General features: G+C 42.6%; 2 protein-coding genes across 3 annotated transcripts in view; one reads left to right on the top strand and one right to left on the bottom strand.

Annotated features, from left to right (window-relative positions):
* Window positions 1–20,444, top strand: part of LOC144783810 (unconventional myosin-Ig-like) — a 1,420,229-nt gene that overhangs the window by 1,315,169 nt on the left and 84,616 nt on the right. The gene's annotated exons all lie outside the window — the stretch shown is intronic.
* LOC144785194 (uncharacterized) lies at window positions 1,366–18,630 on the bottom strand. Of its 2 annotated transcripts, XM_078664242.1 has the most exons (5): window positions 18,396–18,630; window positions 13,342–13,377; window positions 6,702–7,139; window positions 2,395–2,610; window positions 1,366–1,945 (listed from the first exon to the last, which is right to left on the bottom strand). In XM_078664242.1, exons 3-5 carry the CDS (start codon window positions 7,137–7,139, stop codon window positions 1,661–1,663), a joined length of 939 nt encoding a protein of 312 aa, XP_078520368.1. In that variant the 5' UTR covers window positions 13,342–13,377; window positions 18,396–18,630; the 3' UTR covers window positions 1,366–1,660. The 2 variants fall into 2 exon arrangements, with proteins under 2 accessions (XP_078520368.1, XP_078520367.1); XM_078664241.1 differs by lacking the exons at window positions 13,342–13,377; window positions 18,396–18,630 and having other exon boundaries at window positions 6,702–7,321.

The following is a 20,444-nucleotide window of genomic DNA, read 5'->3' as shown; positions in this document are numbered from 1 at the left end:
TTGAGGGTGAGTGAGGGTGAGGTGTTGAGGGTGATTGAGGATGAGTGAGAGTGAGTGTGAGTGAGGAGTTAAGGGTGAGGTGTTTAGGGTGAGTGAAGTGTTGCTGTGGCGGAAAGTGTTTGTTTGTAGTTGTAGTGTGATAGTGTGTTGACGGTGAGTGAGTGTGAATGAGGGTGATGTATTGAGGGTGAGTGAGTATGACAGTGAGGTGTTGAGGGTGAGGTGTTGAGGGTGATTGATGATGAGTGAGATTGAGGGTGAGTGAGGAGTTAAGGGTGAGGTGTTGAGGGTGAGTGAAGTGTTGCTGTGGTGGTAAGTATTTGTTTGTTGTTGTAGTGTGATAGTGTGTTGACGGTGAGTGAGGGTGAGTGAGGATGAGTGAGGGTGAGTGAGGGTGAGGTGTTGATTGTAATTGAGGGTGAGGTGTTGAGGGTGAGTGAGGGTGAGGGGCTGAGTGTTATTGAGGATTTGAGGCTGAGTGTGGTTGAGGTGTTGTATGTTATTGAGGATGAGTGAGAGTGAGTTTGAGTGAGAGTTTAAGGGTGAGGTGTTGAGGGTGAGTGAAGTGGTGCAGTGGTGGTAAGTGTTTGTGTGTTGTTTTAGTGTGATAGTGTGTTGGGGGTAAGTGTGGTTGAGGGTAATTGAGGCAGATGTGTTGAGGGTGAGTGAGGATGAAGTCTTGAGTGTGAGTGAGGATGACGGTGATTGAGGGTGAGGTGTTGAATGGCTGAAGGTGAGTGAGGTAGAGGCGTTGAGGGTGAGTGAGGGAGAGGTGTTGAGAGTGAGGGTGATTGAAGGTTTGAGGGTGCGGTGTTGAGGGTGAGTGAGGGTGAGGTGTTGATGGTGATTGAAGGTGGTTGAGGGTGATGGTGATGTGTTGAGGGTGAGTGAGGGTGAGGTGTTGAGGGAGAGTAAGGGTGAGGTGTTGAGGGTGAGTGAGTGTAATTGAGGGTGGGTGATGAGTTGAGGCTGAGTGAGTGTGAGTGAGGGTGTGATTGGCAAATGTGAGTGTTTTGCATGTGTGAATAGTTATTTTAATGTGAAGTGTGTTAGTGTTATTGTATGTTGTTGTAGTAGAATGATGCTGTTGTGGTGGTGTAGAGTGATGTTGGTGTGTTGATGAGTGATGTTAGTGTGGTGCTTCCTAATGCTGTTGTTGTGATGTGTTGATGATGAGTTGTGGTTTGTTAGTGTTCAACTATTACCACCAAAGCATAACTCATCCCAACAACATGTGCAATTCTCACAACAACCTAATTTGTGATGTCCACCAATGCAACACGCATCAATACCACCTTATCATTCGGCCCCCCCACAGTAACATTGAGCAACAACACAGCATAACTCGGCACCAGCACAGGCGTATTTAGCACAACAACAGTCTCATTCATACATACTACTGTAGTGCGTGCAAGCTACAAAGTATGTGTATTTTGTATATGTGTTTGTAATGTCAAATGGATAGGCTGAATGTTGTATGTGGGTGTGACTATGTTGTATAAATTGAGTGTATTACTTACAATTTGCCTTTTGTAGAGCAAAAAATACCATAGAAGTTGTAAAATTTGTATCCCACACTTATTTATTTATTTAAAAAAAAAAAAAAAAATTTATTGTTTAACTTTGTACAAAAATAAGATATCCTGGCAACATGCAAAATTTAGTCAGAACATATGTCATCGTTTTTTTCGTGCAGAATCTTTATGATTTGGCCATTACAAAAGACAACTTCAAAAGTTTGTGGCAAAAAGTGGACAAGGGCATCTCCGATGTTGTCAACTTCCTCATCTAACATAAACCATTTAATTAAGATCTGGTTTTCGATGGGCATAGATTGATATTCGTCTGTGTTTGTCACTTTTATTGTGATAATACTATTTTGCTCTGTAGAGCTTTCAACACCATAAATTAGAATGTCCATCTTTTCCTCTGGTGGGGCTGTTACCTGTTGAGAGAAAACAAAAGCAACAATTAGTTTTTAAATTTGTATACTTTATGTTTTGTGTAAGGCCTATAGTGGGTGAAAGGAACAGAGTGGTTGAAAGTGCCAGATTGGGTGAAATGGACTGAGTAGGTGAAAGGGTCCCTGTTGTTGATAGGGTTTGAGTGGGTGATAGGTCGAGAGTGGGTGATAGGTCTAGAGTGGGTGATAGGTCTAGAGTGGGTGATAGGCCTAGAGTGTGTGAAAGGGCCAGAGTTGTTGAAAGGTCCCGAGTGGGTGAAAGTTCCCGAGTGGGTGAAAGCTCCCGAGTGGGTGAAAGGTCCCAAGTGGGTGAAATGTAAAAGGTCCAGAGTGGGTGCAAGGGGCAGAGTGGGTGAAAGGGCAAGACTGGGTGAAAGTCCAAGAGTGGCTGAGCAGAGATAGTTGACAAAAGTTTTGTTTGTTGTGCTTACCTCCATTTTGCTATGGCGCGTTGTATTCAATATTTTTTGGCAATTGAATTCATGTACAGTGACGTGAGTCAGGGTAACATATTTCCCAATATGTATTTTAAATTGTGACGCTTCTCTCCACAGTGTCACTTTTATATCATCAGTTGCATCTTTTATTGTAATCGATTTGAGTGGGGTATCTTGCCCATTGATAAACACAGTCTTTGCATCCTCTTCCTACACAAAAAGAAAGCATTCTATTAAATAGTGACTGTAAAAACACATATTGCTAGTGCCTTGTATGAAAGGCAATATAATGTATCACATTTAACGACCCAAATGAACATCCTTTCTAAAAGATTGAATTGTTTATTTGAAAAAATGGCTTTGTAGAGAGTACTTGTGTTTGTAGTATACACCAAAGCACTGCCATCTTTTAGTTTCCAAAAGTCATACTTGCTACTATGTGTGAAGAGTGTATAATTCTAATTTTTTTGAGTTACTTATTGAAGTTACTAAAGGTGTAATGTGTGTGTAAGTCAACTATGCATTTTTTAAGTAGACATGATGACATGGGTGAGGGTGAGTTATTGAGTGTGAGGTGTTGATAGTGAGTGAGGGTGAGGAGTTGATGGTGAGTGAGGGTGAGTGAGGATGAGGTGTTACGTGAGTGTGAGGGTGAATGTAAGTGAGGGTGAGTGAGGGTGAGCGAGGGTGAGAGGGTGAGGGTGAGAGATTGAAGGTGAGTGAGGGTGAGAAGTTGAGGGTGAGTAAGGATGAGGGTGAGTGTGAGTGAGGCTGAGTGAGTGTCATTTAGGGTGAGGAGTTGAGGGTGAGAGATTGAGGGTGATTGATGTTGAGAAGTTGAGGGTGAGTAAAGATGAGGGGGAGTGTGGGTGAGTGAGGGTGAGTGAGTGAGGGTGAGGTGTTGAGGGTGAGTGAGGGTGAGGCTGAGGGTGAGGCTGAGGTGTTGAGTGAGAGTGAGGTTGACTGAGGAGTTGAGGGAGAAGGGTAAAGTTTTTGAGGGGGAGGTGTTGATGGCTAGTGAGGGTGAGTTAGGGTGAGGAGTTTAGTGTGATTGAGGGTGAGTGAGATTGAGGGTGAGTGAGGCGTTGAGGCTGAAGTGTTGAGGGTGAGGTGTTGAGGGTGAGTCAGGGTGACGTTTTGAGGATGAGTGAGGGTGACTAAGGGTGAGGCATTGAGGTAAACACAGTGTTTGCGTTCTCTTCCTAAAGAAAAAGTAAGCATTGTATAAAATAGTGACTGTAAAAACACATATTATTAGTGCGTTGTATGAATGCCCATATAATGTATTATATTTAGCGACCCAAATGAACATCCTTCCTAAATGATAGCAATATTTTTTGCAAAAAATGGCTTTGTAGAGAGTACTTGTATTTGTAGTATACAGCAAAGCGCTGGCATATTATAGTTTTCAAAACGCGTACTTTCTACATAGAGTGAAAGAGTGTATTTGTAGGGTGAATTAGGACTCAGGATTTAAATCTAGGAGTTAGAGTGTGGATTAGGATAGTTTATTTCTATTCTTCTTTTTGTTGTTGTATGTGTGTGTGTGTGTGTGTGTGTGAGGGTGAGTGAGGGTGTGTGAAGCTGAGGGTGTGTGACGGTGTGTGAGGGAAGCTTGCACTGCTGCTGTCGGTGGTGTACCTGTTCCATGTGTAAGGGAAGCTTGCACTGCTGCCGCCTGTGCTGTACCTGATCTATGTGTGAGGGAAGCTTGCACTGCTGCTGCCTGTGGTGTACCTGATCTGTGTGTGAGGGAAGCTTGCACTGCTGCTGTCGGTGCTGTACCTGTTCCATGTGTAAGGGAAGATTGCACTGCTGTTGCCTGTGCTGTACCTGCTCCGTGTTTGAGTGAAGCTTGCATTGCCGTTGCCTGTGCTGTACCAGCTCCATGTGTGATGGAAGATTGTGAGATCTGGCATAACGGAAGGATTGGTAGTGCGTGCACCGCTGCTTGGGGTATCTGCGATATTTGTGTAAGTAAATGGAGAGGGGGGTGAGAGTTGGAAGAGAGAGTGAAACAGGCAGAAACGTGGAGAGTTAGAAGAAAGAGCGAAGGAATCTAAGCTGCGAGATGTGGCATAACAGAAGGATTGGTAGTGCGTGCACCGCTGCTTGTGGTATCTGCGAGATTTGTGTAAGTAAATTGAGCCGGGGGTGAGAGTTGGAAGAGAGAGTGAAACAGGCAGAAACGTGGAGAGTTAGAAGAAAGAGCGAAGGAATATAAGCTGCGAGATGTGTCATAACAGAAGGATTGGTAGTGCGTGCACCGCAGCTTGGGGTATCTGCGAGATTTGTGTAAGTAAATGGAGAGGGGGTTGAGAGTTGAAAGAGAGAGTGAAACAGTCAGAAACGTGGAAGAACGAGGGAAGGAATCTAAGCTGCGAGATGTGGCATAACAGAAGGATTGGTAGTGCGTGCACCGCTGCTTGTGGTATCTGCGAGATTTGTGTAAGTAAATGGAGAGGGGGTTGAGAGTTGGAAGAGAGAGTGAAACAGGCAGAAACGTGGAGAGTTAGAAGAAAGAGCGAAGGAATGTAAGCTGCGCGATGTGGCATAACAGAAGGATTGGTAGTGCGTACACCGCTGCTTGGGTGTACTGTGTGTGTAAGGCAAGTATGCATGTTTTTAGTACATATGATGACATGAGTGAGGGTGAGGGTGAGGGTGAGTGATTGAGTGTGAGGTGTTGCGGGTGAGTGAGGGTTAGGGTGAGTGAGGGTGGGGTTGAGGGTGAGTGAGGATGAGTGAAGATGAGGTGTTATGTGAGGGTGAGTGTGAGTGAGGCTGAGTTAGGGTGAGGTGTTTAGGGTGAGTGAGAGTGAGGGAGTGTTGAGGGTGAGAGATTGAGGGTGAAAAGTTGAGGGTGAGTAAGGATGAGTGTGAGTGTGGGTGAGTAAGGGTGATTGAGTGAGGGTGAGTTGTTGAGGGTGAGGCTGATGTGTTGAGGTGTTGAGTGAGAGTGAGGGTGACTGAGGAGTTGAGGGAGAAGTGTAGAATTTTTGAGGGGGAGGTGTTGAGGGCTAGTGAGGGTGAGTGAGGGTGAGTGAGTGGGAGGTGTTGAGGGTGATTGAGGGTGAGTGAGATTGAGGGTGAGTGAGGCATTAAGGGGGAATTGTAGAGGGTGAGGTGTTGAGGGTGAGGTGTTGAGGGTGAGTGAGGGTGAGAAGTTGAGGGTGAGTAAGGATGAGGGTGAGTGAGGGTGAGTGATTGATGTTGAGGGTGAGGCTGAGGTGTTGAAGTGTTGAGTGAGAGTGAGGGTGAGTGAGTAGTTGAGGGAGAAGTGTAGAGTTTTTGAGTGTGAGGTGTTGAGGGATAGTGAGGGTGATTGAGGGTGAGTGAGGAGGAGGTGTTGAGGGTGATTGATGTTGAGTGAGATTGAGGGTGAGTGAGGCATTAAGGGTGAATTGTTGAGGGTGAGGTGTTGAGGGAGAGTGAGGGTGGGGTGTTGAGGGTGAGTCAGGGTGACTGAGGGTGAGGCATTGATGTAAAGACAGTCTTTGCGTTCTTTTGGGAAACCCAAAAAGAGCAAATCTATAAAATAGTGACAGTAAAACCACATAGTAGTAGATGCGTTGTATGACTGGCAATATAATGTATTAGATTTCACGACCCAAATGAACATCCTTTCTACCATATTGCATTTTTTTTTTTAAAAAAAGGCTTTGTGGAGAGTACTTGAATTTGTAGTATAGCCCAAAGCACTGGCCTATTATATTTCCCAAAACTCTTACTTTCAACATAGTGTGAAAGAGTGTATAATGCAACCTTTTTTGAGCTTGTTAGTGAAGTTACTAAGGGCACGATGTAGGTAAATCCCATTTACCTATTTTGAAATACCGAATAATACCGATTTGGTATTTAAAAATGGGTAAATGGTATGTAGGTCCCAACATCTGTATTCGTACCGAATCCTTAACAATTCTTAAAATACCGAATCGGTAAATACCGAATAGGTAATGCCCATTCATTCCTATGGGCTTTGAAGCCCATAGGAATGATTAGGCATTATCGATTTGTTATTTACCGAATCGGTAATTAAAGAATTCAGAAGGGTGCAGGGGGTGTCACTTTGACACCCTCTGGCATCCCCAAAAAGGGCACAGGTGCCATGTGGCAAGCATACCTGCCCTAAGAGCAGGTCTGCCTGTCACATGACATAGGTGTGCTATTTAGACTTGCAATTTAAAAAAGTAAAAAATAAATAAGATATGTCATTTACAATACTAATAAGTCCAACTTTTCAAATGCGAGACAATATTTTTTTTTAGTTGACATGATGACATGTTTGTGTTCATACTTACGGCAATTATTGTCCCTGAAACGGTCATCAGGCTTTTTAGACTTGCCCGTTTTATTTCCTTGATGGGAGAAGCCGATGGTGCAGGCGGATGCAAAATGTTGTTTGCTTGTTGGATCAGGCCATCCTCGATTGCCATTGCAGGAAATTTGGTTACTTTAGTTTGTTTTGTAATTAAAATTGTTTTGTTTTTGATAATAAAGTTTCGTATCAGTAGTCCACAGTTATTTTTCGTTTGCTCATATAAATTTTCTTGGTAACAAGTACATTTTATTGTTCCAGTTTTATCTGCTAAAGCCAAATGGAATAAAATTTTCTGCTCTTGTTTAGCATTTTTGTACGTAGTTTTCCCTGAGCAGTTGATGACATTAACTCTTATTGGTTTCTGGTATGGTTTGTTGTCATCGGTATTAATGTTCATAATTTCTTCAATAGACATCATCTGAAATAGAAAATGTGACATAACATGTTAAATACAAACCCATATTGCTTTATGATCACTGTAATAGCATTCTAAAGTACCATAGTTGTGTAGTTGGACATTTGTATATATATGATCTAAAATGGATTGGTAGTTAGTTGTGTAACTGTTAATGAGTTGTTGACATTGTAATTGCGTTTCAAAGAATCCAAGTAATTGCTTGCTGTTTGCATTTTGTTGAGATACATCCACATTGAAATCACCTATAATAATGAATTTGTGTGTGGGGTAAAAATCCGTAATATTTGTGATGAAATCAAAAAGAGAAGTTATACTTTTTAGGGGTGGTTTGTATAAAATAATAATAAGGAAATCTGTGTTACCAATCTGTAGAGTAAAATGTAAAATGTCAATCCCTTCAAGTGTCTCATAAATAGGCAATATAAATAAATCTTTTTTGTAGTACATAATCATTCCATGGTTTGTGTTGTATGTATGAAATTTATCAAATATAATGTGATGATATTGTTCTATCGTGAAATCATTAGCTGTAGCATTTCTTGTAGTGTTGATCTCAGTTAAGCAAATAATGTCTGCTTGTAATATATTGCTATCCGCTACCATAGATGGAAAATTTTTCTGTAGTGATCTGATATTGTGTGCAATGATATTGAAATGTGCACTGTATGTATGTAACTGTGGGATATGTATTTCAAGTGGCATTTCTGTCCTTAATCTGTGCATTTCCTCATTAACTTGTGGATGTACTACAATTTTACGTTCATCAAAATTGTGTACATATACATTTTGTATTGATTTTGCCCTGCTAATAGCAACATAATGCAAATGATGAATCTTGCTGTTATTAAAGTGTATATAAAGTGGTTCGAGAGTTGCACCTTGTGTGCGATGTATAGTGCGTGCTGATGCTTGGCGTAAAGGAAATTGCTTGCGTATAATGGTAATAAATTTTTTAGTGTATTGGAAATGTCTAGCTATAGCATGTATTGGTGTCCATGTATTTTGTATTTGTGAATGAAATAAGTGTTTATATTGTTGTCTGGTTGTTTGTCCTATAGTGGGATTGTCAAATAACAACCAAACGATAATAGGTGTATTGTTAATCAATTCAACTAATTGTACAACACCAGTTGCGCCATTTGTTAAACCATCATTGACATCCACATTGCAACTTAAATCATAACGAAGTTGTAAGGCAATGTGTAATGTATGTGAAAGGCCCATTGTTTTCTGTGGATCTTTGGGCAGTTGCTTAAGAATCGTTTTTTTCACATTTTCAGACAAATCTGAACTGACGGTATCGCTTGCTACTGTTATGTAGACTGGATAATCTTTGCAATGTTGTTCTAAAACCTTTTGGTTAATTTCATTAACTTCTAGATTAGTTGACATGATATATGGAATTGTTTCTAATAAAGTCTCATCAGGTTGTATTTCCCTTTGCTTAATTTGTGAAATATCTTCCTCAGTATGCTTGCCTTCTCTCAATCGGTTTAGTAATTCAGCAAATTGTAGATCTTCTTTTTGGCGCATAATTTTTGTTAATTCAAAAATTTTAAAATGTTCTTTCCATAAGTTAGCACTTAAAGGACCATACATTTGTGTAGAATCCTGAAAAATGTATCTGTCAAATACAGGTTTTAATTGGTAAAAGTCACCAATGGCTAAAATAGAAATTCCTCCAAATGGTTCATTAGATGATTTAATTTCTTGAAGCCTGTTATGTATAAAATTCAACATATTGTGTCCTACCATTGAAATTTCATCAATAATAACAACTCTAACATGCATCATTTCCATTTGTAGAGCAGTTCTATGTTCATGACTCAGTTGTTTATAAGTCAAACTTTGCGACACAGGTATTTTGAAAGTGCTATGCAGTGTTTTTCCATTAATATTATGGGCAGCCTTTCCTGTTGGAGCAGTAAGTAAGATATAAACATTATCTGGATTTTCACCGGCCTTAGTGTTATAATAGCGTAGTAAAGTTTGATATAGTGCAGATATTACAAAACTTTTCCCAACACCAGCCCCTCCAGTGCAAAAAGTATAGCATGGAGTGCTTGTAGTTTTAAACCAATGCAAGTGATGGTAAACAAAATTAAGTTGTTCCTCCGTTAAGTTTTGCATAAGTTGTTGGTATTTTTCATTGGGTAAAATAACGTTAGTTAAGCTTTGTTCTTCAGTTGTAGTTCTAATTCCTAAATCTAGAGCCAAATCATATCTATTATTATGTTCTGGATTTTGGTCTTCTGTCTGTATATTAACAGTTGGTGATAGAGGAGGTGAAATTACATTTTCATGACACTGTTCATGAATAATGTTTGTAACTTCGCCATGCTGTTTGTTATAGATTTTTAGTTGTGTGTCAACAAATGATTTAACTTCCAGATACCTCTCATAGTAAGTTTCCTTGTTGATTAGTATTTTTTCTTCTTCCCTCCATGGATAGTGCAACATTAATATTTCTCTATAATACTCTTCTGGTTCATTATTTTTGCTAAATCTGCAAAAGCGTATTATTTTCCCTTGTCTGCGCTTATTTAAAGCATAATCATAATTCTGTTTCTTTTGTTGTTTATTTCCGTGACTACATTCTATTTCTAATTCTTCCTCATCTGAGCTGTAAAAGTTTTGTTCTGCAAGTAAATCTTCGCAATCATTTATTTCTTTCCCATGTGTTTTTTTCTTCACATAGTTGAAATCAGCCGCATAGTCTGCTAACGTGCACATCTCTAATGATTGTGGCCGTTTGCAGTACTTAATAATAATATTTTCACATTGAATGTCAGTTGAATTTTCGGGCAAGTTATTAATAGTTTCGATATCGCGCATTAAATAAGTTCTTTTCTCTGGACGGCTAGTATTAATAAATACAAATGATCGTGAGCTTTTCCGTAATGGTATTTGAAGAATTAGATATGCTGCTTCTTGAGCACTAATTTCTGTGCAGTTGAGGAATTTGTTTCCTATGTGTTTAAGTTGATCTTTGATATTACTATTGCTTGTTACCTCTTTAGCAGCTTGCGCTAGAAGTTTGCTAATTCCTCTTTGCGATTTACTGATATATGAGATAATATAGACTGCACAAGCATAAGGGTCTAGTATAAACTGCAAGTCTATGTTTGCTCGCCAAGCTTCTAAAAGAGTACTATTGTAGTTATTGATGAAGCATTAGCCTGGTGTTCTTTTTAAAAAAATAGTTGTTTTTTGTAAGCTAGTTTGTATAGAAGTAATATATTCTTTATCATCCATTTTAATGAACTCTAAAAAGTCCTCAAAAGAAAGTGTATTAAAAGTAGTATTATTCATAGCTTCATGTATTATTTTCATATTATCTTGCCATTGCTTATTTGTCTCCTCAAGTGTTAATGGCTCTAATATGAGCGTTCTTGACATTGGATATTTGGGATATTGATATTTGCATGTCCGTTGCTGTTTACGTCTGCAATTTTTGGTGTGACCATGCCTTTGTAGATTTATTAACGGTTGTAAAAGAGGGTCCTCAGACTTATGACAAGTGATATATTTGTCAATAAAGCTATTGACTTCTTCGACTGGTGAAACACCATACAATGGTGCTTTGTTTACCCAGAGTAATGCATGTATATGTGGAGAACCTCTTTGTTGGAATTCGACTCTGTAAAAGTAGTCTACTATTTCCCCAATTGGATTAGTGCCATTCAGCAAAACACAATTAAAGAATTTCCTAACTTGATAGTCAAACTGTCTTGCACATGTTATTGGATCTTCTTGTATTAATTTACTTTTAGTTTCCCAAGACATGTTTAAGAATTCTTCCTCTGTACATTCCTTTAAGTTTCTAACTCTCAATAGTATATTTATTAAATGGTGCCATTTTGTTTCAGCAGCAGATAAAGTCAAAAAGAAAGTGGGTATGCCAAGTTGCCTTATCATTGCAAAAATATCTTTTTTGCAACCTTCCCAATATGGAGGTGAACTGCGTATAGTTTTTAATACTTTGTACCCCTCATTAAACTGAAAAACATTGGCAATATTACATTTAATGTCTTTAGCAGTTATTTTATTCCCATCTGTAAAATGTTTTCTGATGGAAATGTTGATTTTACCATGGATCTGCTTAATATGTAATTTCTTTAGTTTAAAAAACATATTACTAATAGATTTAGCGACTCTTCTATCATAACTCCTTAACTCTGCTTGGCAAATAGTACTATAATGTACCGGTATGTGTCTTTCCTTATTGTTAGGCCTTCGTTCACCACAAAAAATAGTAGGGAAAGCCAAAAACTCTGAATCTTTATCCTCATATAAACCTCTTGGCGTGTTATGTTCAGCTGGAGCGAAACTTAACACATTCAGCGAATTACTAGTAATAGTTTCATTTGTTAACATAGTATCCAAATTCCCAGCTTCTATGTTGTCAGAACTATCAGATGAATTGTTTGTCTCAGAAGTCTCATTGTGAGATTCTATTTCTGGAGGTATATACTCCCAGTCAGGGTTAATCGTAACACCATATTCATTAAACATTGTACTATTTTTAGCTAGCCAAGTAGCTGCCTTTTTTACTGTATTTGGTCTAATATTCTCATAATGTGTATATGATTTATAGATTAATTTCCTTTTTAATTTCACTGGGATTGTCATGGCGTCATTAATTTGCCTTGGTAAAATTGTAACAGTTGTCATAACATCTGCAGGTACATTAACTACTGCTCCTGATAATGATTTTTGAAAACCGCGTGGCAGACTCCGAATTTGTAAGAATGGTATCCTAGGTGAAACTAATCTTTCTTCTAAATCATATAATTCTAATTCAACTGGTACATTTGGGAAGCCCATGCCATTTACAATAGAACATGGTGGTATTTTGTTTTTGCGAATGTAATAATAGCAAGTCTTACATATAAAATTGGTTTTCTTGTTACTAATGTTACACTTCTTGAAAATTTCAGATTGGCTAACACTGCGTATATTTTGCAACGTTTGTTTATGCCACAGTTGATTGCAAAGAGTACAAATGTACTCTGGGCCATGCAATATTTCCCGGTGGAATTTGCGAATGATTGTATGGATTTGTTTACCTCGTTTCTGTCTTTGGCCCTGCGTGAAGATGGGGATGTTATTATCAGTAGCACTTAGTTGACTGTTGGTAATGTCTTCTTCAGCTGTATTAACTTTTTTTCTTTGTACAACTTTAGTTGGACATGTACTTGAATCCCTTTTTCTTTTCCGAGACTGTTTATTTGTTCCCTGTATAGCTTTACTATTACCTGGTAATTGTGCTAAATGATTACTATTGCTATTCCCTCCCTTACTTTTATTCAGTAAATCATCAGAAGACATTGATGTTGATGTTATCGTCTGATTAGGAGTACATTCAGTAGTATGTACCCAAATTTTTCTTTCTTGCGGTAGGTGACTATTTTTTTTATGCACAGTAAGTGCTTTTGTAAAGGATTTCCTTTGAATGACTTTTATATCTATTGGTGTTAATTCAAATTGGACACATTGCTCAGCCTGATGTGTAAAGTTATATGCTAGTTTCATAACATATTGAATTAGGCCTTCAAACGAATTAAATGCAATTGTAACACATGTTCCGTTTGAATGAGGCATGCCTTCATGGTCCCTACTATGTGAATCAAATACAAAGTATGATTGCATATGTTTGAAAATAGCTATTACATAAACATTCATACAAAGTAGAACACCACAGTGCTTATTAATAGTAACATTTAATGCTGTGCTAATATCTGGGTAGGCTTTATCAAAACGTTTAAGGACATCACCGTAGTAAGCATTCCGTAGCAAAAGTGAATATATCTCTTGATTGTGGTCTATATACCTTGGCAGGTCATCTGGATGCATAAGTGTTTCGTTGTTAATAGAATGCATTTGGAGATATAAAGCGTCCCCACGGTCCATGATATAATGCAGATCATTAGAGTTCCAAGTAGTTACTGGCTTGCATAAATTGTGCAAGACAGCAAAAGCACTATTTGGTAAGCATTGCTTACCTTGTGATTTGCTATTAAATTTGCTATTCCCTTGATGGTAACTTGCTTTCAAGCATCTCTGCATTTTATAAGTTATACTGAAATGTTGTTATCAACAAATGTAAATTAAGAAGGTTTGTGAACTAACAAATTTTTTTGGGGACTGTAAGGTCAGAACTTTTAAAAAATTTTAAACTAAGTGGCAAAGTAGTATTTACCTTAACTTCTGTTTCTTTTGTTGTTGTTTTAATAATCTGAAAGGAGAAAAAAAATACATAATGTTTAGAAGAGATTTTTTCGAATTTTTCACATAAAGGGCACATTAACATGTAAATAGTGTTTTAAAGACCTGTTAAGAGCTCTAGTGCTGCTGTGAGTGTATGCGCCACGGGTGGCACACAGGCAGGGTGAGATGATAGAGGGAGAGAGAGGGAGTGTTAGGAAAAGGGGGACAGAGAGAGAGTGAGTGAGTGCGTGAAAAGTTCATACTGAGAGACGTAAAAAAATGTGTGTGTGTTATCTTGTAACTTGGACTGGTTAATGTGTTGCATTGAATCTGAGAATGAATGCGCTGTGCGTGTAATATTGAAAATGTACCCAGTTAGTGTGCAAGTAATGTAGAAAGATAGAGAGGGAATAAAGGGGAGACAAATGGAGAGTTATATACAAAAACAGAGAGGAAGGGAAAGTTAGGGAAAGGAAGGGAAATGGAGGGAGAGGAAGAGAAAGGGAGTGAGATGCAGGGTGATAGGGAGGGAGACGGAGAGGGAGGGAGAGAGGAGGAAAAAGAGAGGGGGAGTGAGACAGAGGGAGGAACACAGTTAGAGTGAGACAGAGGAAGACAGGAGAGAGGGAGGGGGAGCTATAGAGAGGGAGAGAGAGCTATAGAGATGTAGGGAGACCGCGAGAGAAAGAGAGCGATAAAATTATGTGTATGCCGGGAGGGCTCAGTGCACGAAGCCTTCGGCTGCAGGGTCCTGTGATTAACTTCATGGTCAGTTTTATGTTGTAGCTGTCGCCCCGACCCTTAACCACTAACCCTGCCCACACCGACGCGTTCCTTGGACACAAAGTAAACAGTAAATTATTCACTGAGTGGCGTTGCGTGGCTGAGTGGCGTTGCGTGGCTGAGTGGCGTTGCGTGGCTGAGTGGCGTTGCGTGGCTGAGTGGCGTTGCGTGGCAGAGTGGCGTTGCGTGGGTGAGTGGCGTTGCGTGTGTGAGTGGCGTTGCGTATGTGAGTGGCGTTGCGTGGCTGAGTGGCGTTGCGTGGCTGAGTGGCGTGGCTGAGTGGCGTTGCGTGGCTGAGTGGCGTTGCGTGGCTGAGTGGCGTTGCATGTGTGCGTGGCGTTGCGTGTGTGAGTGGCGTGTGTGAGTGGCGTTGCGTGGCTGAGTGGCGTTGCGTGGCTGAGTGGCGTTGCGTGGCTGAGTGGCGTTGCGTGGCTGAGTGGCGTTGCGTGGGTGAGTGGCGTTGCGTGGGTGAGTGACGTTGCGTGGGTGAGTGGCGTTGCGTGTGTGAGTGGCGTTGCGTGTGTGAGTGGCGTTGCGTGTGTGAGTGGCGTTGCGTGGCTGAGTGGCGTTGCGTGGCTGAGTGGCGTTGCGTGGCAGAGTGGCAGTGCGTGGCTGAGTGGCGTTGCATGTGTGCGTGGCGTTGCGTGTGTGAGTGGCGTGTGTGAGTGGCGTTGCGTGGCTGAGTGGCGTTGTGTGGCTGAGTGGCGTTGCGTGGATGAGTGGCGTTGCGTGGGTGAGTGGCGTTGCGTGGGTGAGTGGCATTGCGTGGGTGAGTGGCGTTGCGTGGGTGAGTGGCGTTGCGTGGCTGAGTGGCGTTGCGTGGGTGAGTGGCGTTGCGTGGGTGAGTGGCGTTGCGTGGGTGAGTGGCGTTGCGTGGCTGAGTGGCGTTGCGTGGGTGAGTGGCGTTGCGTGGGTGAGTGGCGTTGCGTGGGTGAGTGGCGTTGCGTGGGTGAGTGGCGTTGCGTGGCTGAGTGGCGTTGCGTGGCTGAGTGGCGTTGCGTGGCTGAGTGGCGTTGCGTGGGTGAGTGGCGTTGCGTGGGTGAGTGGCGTTGCGTGGGTGAGTGGCGTTGCGTGGGTGAGTGGCGTTGCGTGGGTGAGTGGCGTTGCGTGGGTGAGTGGCGTTGCGTGGCTGAGTGGCGTTGCGTGGCTGAGTGGCGTTGCGTGGCTGAGTGGCGTTGCGTGGGTGAGTGGCGTTGCGTGGGTGAGTGGCGTTGCGTGGGTGAGTGGCGTTGCGTGGCTGAGTGGCGTTGCGTGGCTGAGTGGCGTTGCGTGGCTGAGTGAAACAGTCAGAAACGTAAATGGAGAGGGGGGTGAGAGTTAAAAGAGAGAGTGAAACAGGCAGAAACGTGGAGAGTTAAAAGAAAGAGCGAATGAATGTAAGCTGCGAGATGTGGCATAACAGAAGGATTGGTACTGCGTGCACCGCAGTTTGGGGTATCTGCGAGATTTGTGTAAGTAAATGGAGAGGGGGGTGAGAGTTGGAAGAGAGAGTGAAACAGGCAGAAACGTGGGGAGTTAAAAGAAAGAGGGAATGAATCTAAGCTGCGAGATGTGGCATAACAGAAGGATTGGTACTGCGTGCACCGCTGCTTGGGGTATCTGCGAGATTTGTGTAAGTAAATGGAGAGGGGGGTGAGAGTTAAAAGAGAGAGTGAAACAGGCAGAAACGTGGAGAGTTAAAAGAAAGAGCGAATGAATCTAAGCTGCGAGATGTGGCATAACAGAAGGATTGGTACTGCGTGCACCGCTGCTTGGGGTATCTGCGAGATTTGTGTAAGTAAATGGAGAGGGGGGTGAGAGTTAAAAGAGAGAGTGAAACAGGCAGAAACGTGGAGAGTTAAAAGAAAGAGCGAAAGAATCTAAGCTGCGAGATGTGGCATAACAGAAGGATTGGTACTGCGTGCACCGCTGCTTGGGGTATCTGCGAGATTTGTGTAAGTAAATGGAGAGGGGGGTGAGAGTTGGAAGAGAGAGTGAAACAGGCAGAAACGTGAATCTAAGCTGCGAGACGGAGAGGGAGGGAGAAAGGAGGAAAAAGAGAGGGGGAGTGAGACAGAGGGAGGAACACAGTTAGAGTGAGACAGAGGAAGACAGGAGAGAGGGAGGGGGAGCTATAGATGTAGGGAGAGCGCGAGAGAAAGAGAGCGATAAAATTATGTGTATGCCGGGAGGGCTCAGTGCACGAAGCCTTCGGCTGCAGGGTCCTGTGATTAACTTCATGGTCAGTTTTATGTTGTTGCTGTCGCCCCGACCCTTAACCACTAACCCTGCCCCCACCGACGCGGTCCTTGGACACAAAGTAAACAGTAAATTATTCACCTGCGAGAAAGCTTGTGAGTAGCCATGTAATAGAGGGTGTGGGCGAAACTCCCCTTGATCGTGTGTATGAAAAGTTTGTTGTGGTGTGGCGAAGTGTTGCGAACGGATTATGACTGTACTATTCCCCCTAATGTTCCAATGTGCCTGTGAATAGTGTATTAAGTGTAAGGTCAAGTTTTATTTTGGGTAGGCAGCTAATCCTGGCTAATGTGTTATTGGATGTGTGATTGTGAAAATGTAATACTAGTAGTTGTACGAGCGGCTGTTTCCGTGTGTCAGGTTGTAACTTGGATTACTAACTGTGCAAGTAAAGCTGCGAATGAATGCATTCTGCGTAAATGTTGTAAAGTGTTGCCTGTTTACGTGCACATTAATGTGCAATTAGAAGTTCTGACTGAAAGTTTGGTGCTGTAGTGGCGAAGTGCTCTGATGTTACATTGCGTAGGAGTTGCACGTGCTGTATAAGGGTGGCAGTCAGTGTTTTGCCTAATGTGACAGGCTGTGTGTTATTAGTGTAAGATGAAGTGTTTTCCCTAATGTGACAGGGTGTGTGTGATTAGTGTGCTATAGAGAGGGAGGGAGACGAAGAGAGAAAGAGCGAGAAAATTATGTGTATGCCGGGAGGGCTCAGTGGACGAAGCCTTCGGCTGCAGGGTCCTGTGATTAACCTCATGGCCAGTTTTATGTTGTTGCTGTAGACCCGACCCTTAACCACTGACCCTGCCCCCACCGATGCGGTCCTTGGACACAAAGTAAACATTAAATTTGTCCCCTGAGAGAAAGATTGTGAGTAGCCATGTAATAGATGGTGTGTGTGAAAGTGCCCTTGTTCGTGGAATGTGTGCATGAAAATTTTTTTGTGGTGTGGCGAAGTGTTGCGAACGGTTTATGGCTGTACTATTCTCCCGAATGATACAATGTGCCTGGGAATAGTGTAGTAACTGTAAAGTGAAGTGTTTATTTTTGTAGGCCGCAAATCCTGGCTAATGTGTTATTGGGTGCGTGTTTGTGGAAAGGTAATACTAGTAGTTGTACGAGCGGATGTTTTCGTGTGTCAGCTAGTAACTTGGATTACTTAATGTGTGCCAGTAAAGCTGCGGGTGAATGTTGTAAAGTGTAGCCTGTTTGCATACAAATAAATGTGCAATTTGAAGTTGTTCCTGAAAGTTTGGTGCTGTAGTGGCGAAGTGCTATGATCTTAGATTGCGTTTGAGTCGCACGTGCTGTATAAGGGTGGCAGTCAGTGTTTTGCCTAATGTGACAGGCTGTGTGTGATTAGTGTAAGATGCAGCTCTGTTGACTCTTGAGTACAATCATCCAGTTTACTGTTTTGCTATGAAGCTGTAAATGAAAGCATAATGAGTGTTCTAATGTGGTCGCACTCATTTCGGCGTGCGTGTGATATAGTATGTGTTCCTAACAGTGTGTGCATGAAAAGTTAATAGTAATAGATGTAAAAAAAAGGGTGGGTATGTGTCATCTTGTAACTTGCACTGGTTACTGTGTTACATTTAATCAGAGAATGGAAGCGGTATGCATGTAATCTTGACAGATAATCTGACAAGGTGTGTGTGAGTAGTGTAAGCTGGAGCTCTGTTCACTGTTCAGTCCGATCATCCTGTTTACTGTATTGCTGTGAAGCAGTGAAAAAAATAGTAAGGAGTGTTCTGTTGTGGTTGCACTCAATTCGCCGTGCGTGTTATATAGTATGTGTTCTTAACCGTGTGTGCGTGAAAAGGTAATAGTAACAGACGTAAAAAGGTGTGTGTGTCATGTTGTAATTAGGAGTAGTTACTGTGTTGCATTAAATATAAGAAAGAATGGGTGTGTGTCAAACTTATGTTGTGCCTTGAATTATTGGAAGGAATGTTCTGTGTGGCGAGTCGGAGTGTTAGGAACGGAAGTAAAAATTGTGTAGAAGAGTGAACAGTTGGCTGTACTTACATGATATATGTTGGTGCGCAGTTTCTTTGCCCCTATCAAGGAAATGTTGAAAGCGTACCAATAACCTACAAGAGATAACGATAAAAAAAACAATATGTATCGGTTGGTTTAAACAAAGGTATGACCTGTTTGAGAAATTACGTAGTCCTTTGCTAAGTATTACCATAGAAAATGTAGATTTGCAAACAAACATGTCGCAGAATAATTTAACAGAGGTGCGATGTTGATATAGTAACAGTTGTAATAAACGCAAGTAAATGTATCAATACTGTCCCTTAGATGTATAGAAATAAAACTTGCATGCACTTACGTTCTAAGATTGAATGCCGTAAATTTTCAGTGGCTGTTGGTCGATAGCAGCAAGTACAGCGCCGTTCTGTAAGTCGAAGTTCTGTCCTCGCAGGTAAAAAGAGAGTATGACTTAAAGTGACCCGTCCCTCTGCTTAAATAGGGGGTAACGATGCAAGAATATATATATTTTTTTTTGGTTTAAGAAAGGATCAAAGCTTTTAGTCCTTCCCTTGCCCCAAGGAAAAGTCACACTAGCTGATGTGCGCGACTTGGAAGTGTGAATGTTTGAATGTGTATGCAGATGGAGTTTCGACATTGGCGCGCCAGTAGACTTCCCTGGGCAACTCCCTTAAGGCCACATAAGATTTTGCTCGGAACTGACAAAGCAAAGGGCCTTTTTTTTTTACGTTAGTGTAATGACACTTCAACTGTCTGCTCGAAGTTACACTTAAAAATGGCATATATAAAGCATCCAAAGTATACAAAGTTTCACTTTTAAACATACAACTCTTGTAATATACTGGCTCAAAGTTGTGGCGTTTATGTTTAGTATGAAAATACTGAAAATTGCTGCGGATGCGTCCATAAATGTGTGTGTGCCAACGTGAAAATACATTGGGTGAATGAGAAAGATGGTCGATGATTTTCTTTGGCAAAAAATAAATGTAAAGACAGGTGTGGTGCTGAACGGGTCAGAGGCCGGATGCAATGTTTGCCATAAAAGTTGTGTTCTTCGTTTTATTATGAAAATCGTGAACATTGCTGCGTAAGTGGCGTGTGTGTGGCGTTGCGTGTGTGTGTGGCGTTGCGTGTGAGTGGCCTTGCGTGTGTGAGTGGCGTTGCGTGTGTGAGTGGCGTTGCGTGTGAGTGGCGTTGCGTGGCTGAGTGGCGTTCCTTGGGTGAGTGGCGTTGTGTGTGTGAGTGGCGTTGCGTGGGTGAGTGGCATTGCGTGGGTGAGTGGGTGTGTGTGTGGCGTTGCGTGTGTGTGTGGCGTTGCGTGTGAGTGGCCTTGCGTGTGTGAGTGGCGTTGCGTGTGTGAGTGGCGTTGCGTGTGAGTGGCGTTGCGTGGCTGAGTGGCGTTCCTTGGGTGAGTGGCGTTGCGTGGGTGAGTGGCGTTGCGTGGGTGAGTGGCATTGCGTGGGTGAGTGGGTGTGTGTGTGGCGTTGCGTGTGTGAGTGGCGTTGCGTGTGTGAGTGGCGTTGCGTGTGTGAGTGCCGTTGCGTGTGTGAGTGGCATTGCATGTGTGAGTGGCGTTGCGTGTGTGAGTGGCGTTGCGTGTGTGAGTGGCGTTGCATGTGTGAGTGGCGTTGCATGTGTGAGTGGCGTTGCGTGTGTGTGGCGTTGCGTGTGTGAGTGGCGTGTGTGGCGTTGCGTGGCAGAGTGGCGTTGCGTGGGTGAGTGGCGTTGCGTGGTTGAGTGGCGTTGCGTGAGTGGCGTTGCGTGGGTGAGTGGCGTTGCGTGGCTGAGTGGCGTTGCGTGGCTGAGTGGCGTTGCGTGGCTGAGTGGCGTTGAGTGGCGTCCCGCGTGTGAGTGGCATTGCGCGTGTGAGTGGCGTTGCGCGGCTGAGTGGCGTTGCGCGGCTGAGTGGCGTTGCGCGGCTGAGTGGCGTTGCGCGGCTGAGTGGCGTTGCGCGGCTGAGTGGCGTTGCGCGGCTGAGTGGCGTTGCGCGGCTGAGTGGCGTTGCGCGGCTGAGTGGCGTTGCGCGGGTGAGTGGCGTTGCGTGTGTGAGTGGCGTTGCGTGGCTGAGTGGCGTTGCGT

This window comes from Lissotriton helveticus, chromosome 10, assembly GCF_964261635.1.
Source record: "Lissotriton helveticus chromosome 10, aLisHel1.1, whole genome shotgun sequence".
Taxonomy (NCBI): Eukaryota; Metazoa; Chordata; class Amphibia; order Caudata; family Salamandridae; genus Lissotriton; species Lissotriton helveticus.
This window is presented reverse-complemented; position numbering and strand designations above follow the sequence as displayed.